Source organism: Penaeus vannamei, chromosome 3 (assembly GCF_042767895.1).
Source record: "Penaeus vannamei isolate JL-2024 chromosome 3, ASM4276789v1, whole genome shotgun sequence".
Taxonomy (NCBI): domain Eukaryota; kingdom Metazoa; phylum Arthropoda; class Malacostraca; order Decapoda; family Penaeidae; genus Penaeus; species Penaeus vannamei.
In genome coordinates, this window is record NC_091551.1 from 29,027,059 (window position 1) to 29,029,558 (window position 2,500).

Genomic DNA, 2,500 nt, shown 5'->3' on the forward strand with positions numbered 1-2,500 from the left:
TCTTGATTTGGTATGGAAAAATACATAAAAAAAACATCAGGAGGAACCATTTTTTGGTCTGATCATATATATTTTGGATTCTTGTACTGCAGCTGCATTTTTTTCTTCTGGACCAATCATAATTACCAGGAAATTTCTCTGCCAACAAATTGCTAGCCCGAATATTTAAATTGTCCTACAAAATCAGCCACAAATGAGAAAACTGTGGCAAAGTCGATTCTATAGGGCAAATGTAACAAAAATATTTATTTGTACACATATATACACATTGAACACCAAGATAAAAAAAAATTACTCAATACTATATGCATCAACTTCTCCCTCAGCTTTTATTTTCATTTGTTTGAGGATCTTATTGGGCACATTACTTTTCAAAATTTGTGCTTTTTACACACTGCAACAGATCCGTTTTGCCAAAAACAATTATGCATTTCTGTAATAGACAAATATTTATGCATTTCAATGAATTGCATCAAACTTTAAGTAATTCCATATTTTGCTTGAGAATTCTATTGGATAATGAAATAATAAGAGGTGTAATAAAATGTAAATCAAAACAACTTTAAACTATTTTGTAAACGTACCAATACATTTCATATGAATCCGCTCTTGTATGCATATAATCTCTTTCCTCTGATTTATACCAACCAATGAATCAACATGATAAAAAATATATATATGCTAGATTCATAGTATTCACATGTCAATATGTCATAAATCAGCATTCAGTCTTGCAGGAAATCAGCAGTCACTCTGTAATACCAGTTCTAAAACACTGTAATGTTTTTCAAGCATTCACTTTGCACAAATATCACCTCAAGACCAAGTACATCACGTGACTTGTCTTGACCTTTGCAGTGACTAAAAATTTTGATGCTTGACATTTGATAAAGATCCGTTGGTAAGCTTTATCACCTGGCCAATCATGTTTCATTTGATAAACTAATATATATGTTGACCTCATGATGGCTCTCATTAATCTTATCTTGATATATTTTGTCAATAGGTTCATGTGACCCAATGCAGACTGTATGGTCCACTTGCCACACAGCCAACTAGCACATCTTTTAACGTCTCCTGAGGAATGATGACGCCCAAGAGCTTGTGAAGGATTTACTCTGGCGTTCTTCTTCCACTCTCTGCTTTGTAATCAGTTCCTGTTCCTGTGCTTGCCTCTGGTTCTCGCGAAACGCTGCCAGTGGGTCTTCAAAGTTCCGATAATAATCAATCACCTCACGTACATCTCCAACCTCAGACTCAGCAATTGCTGTGACAAAATGGGTGAAAAGTTAATCAGACGAATGAAAATGAAGGATTCTACAAAATGAACACAGAAGATCTTTACATTATTTAACCATTATCTGATCTCAAGAATGGAAGACTTACTCCTTAGCATGAAAGCTAGCTCTAAAAGTGACTGGTCGTTCATGTTGCCGTCCCAGCGCTTCAACTTAAGCTGGTTCCTAGGCGACGAAACTGCCTCTCCATCCCAGTCAACACAGATTACCTGGAACATTCAAGATACTATTTTAAAACATCTCTTATTTCTAACCCAATGCTGCTAGGAAAATGTAATGTCCACTGCAGTATTGTTTTGTGAAATGTTTCTACACACTGATGGCTCTATAAGTACTAGCCAACAAGGAGTCAATTGGTAGTCCATGTGACCTCACCTGATTTCACCTTTTCTGCATTGTAGAAAGATATGAATGAGAATGAATATCTTGACAATACAAGAGATGTGTTTCACTGGTTTCGAATATATCTTCCTCAGAAGTACATGTATACATTTATTTGAAACCAGTCATATACATCTCTTGTATTGTGAAGATAATCATTCTCAATCATACCTTTCTACATTTGTCAACTTTAATACGATTCTTCACTTTTTCTTGTGTTTTGGGGATTATTATTTTTGAAGTTTATTTTGTCTCTATTTTTTTTCCCTCGTATTTTTGGGATCATTATCTGGGGGAGGGGGGGGTAAATGCTATCAATATCGGAGCTGTTGACTTTATCATAAAATAGTAAATATCATAATGTTATTGACATTAGTAATAGCAATATAAGATCAAAGAAAATATTTTCAAAATCAAGGAAAATGGTAAACAGGTGATATTGCTAGCACTAGTAATTGGTTCATTGGTGACCATGTGCAAAGACAATAAAAAAAAATCACACTGGGCATGGTATATCATTTCAGTGGTAACAGGTTAAAATTACTAGAGAACTATAATGATTTTATTAAGAAAATCAAATACAAAAATTTTCAAGTAAACAAATTGTAAATGCATTTTGATAATTGCTAATTTCATTTTGTCTAAAATATGCTCAAGAGATTCCCCTAAAGACCCAAATAATTTAATGCCATCAAATCTATGATATACCTTACATGAATCTCATGAATAAAGCGCTTCTTTTTGTTCAACATCACCTAGTAAATGACTTTTCAATTCACACTCTAAATTCCTCTCCTCTTTCTAACATTCATTTTTTGTGT

At 33.7% G+C, this 2,500-nt stretch overlaps 1 protein-coding gene across 1 annotated transcript in view; it reads right to left on the reverse strand.

Moving 5' to 3' along the window:
- The window catches only part of LOC113811631 (mitochondrial import inner membrane translocase subunit TIM50-C), a 9,091-nt gene that overhangs the window by 167 nt on the left and 6,424 nt on the right, over positions 1–2,500 (reverse strand). Inside the window, exons 5-6 of the mRNA XM_027363412.2 lie at positions 1,387–1,507; positions 1–1,267 (exon numbers count right to left, since the gene is read on the reverse strand). The exon at positions 1–1,267 is cut by the window's left edge and continues 167 nt beyond it. Coding sequence (XP_027219213.1) covers positions 1,068–1,267; positions 1,387–1,507 — 321 coding nt within the window. The 3' untranslated portion in view covers positions 1–1,067. The remainder of the gene's footprint in view (positions 1,268–1,386; positions 1,508–2,500) is intronic.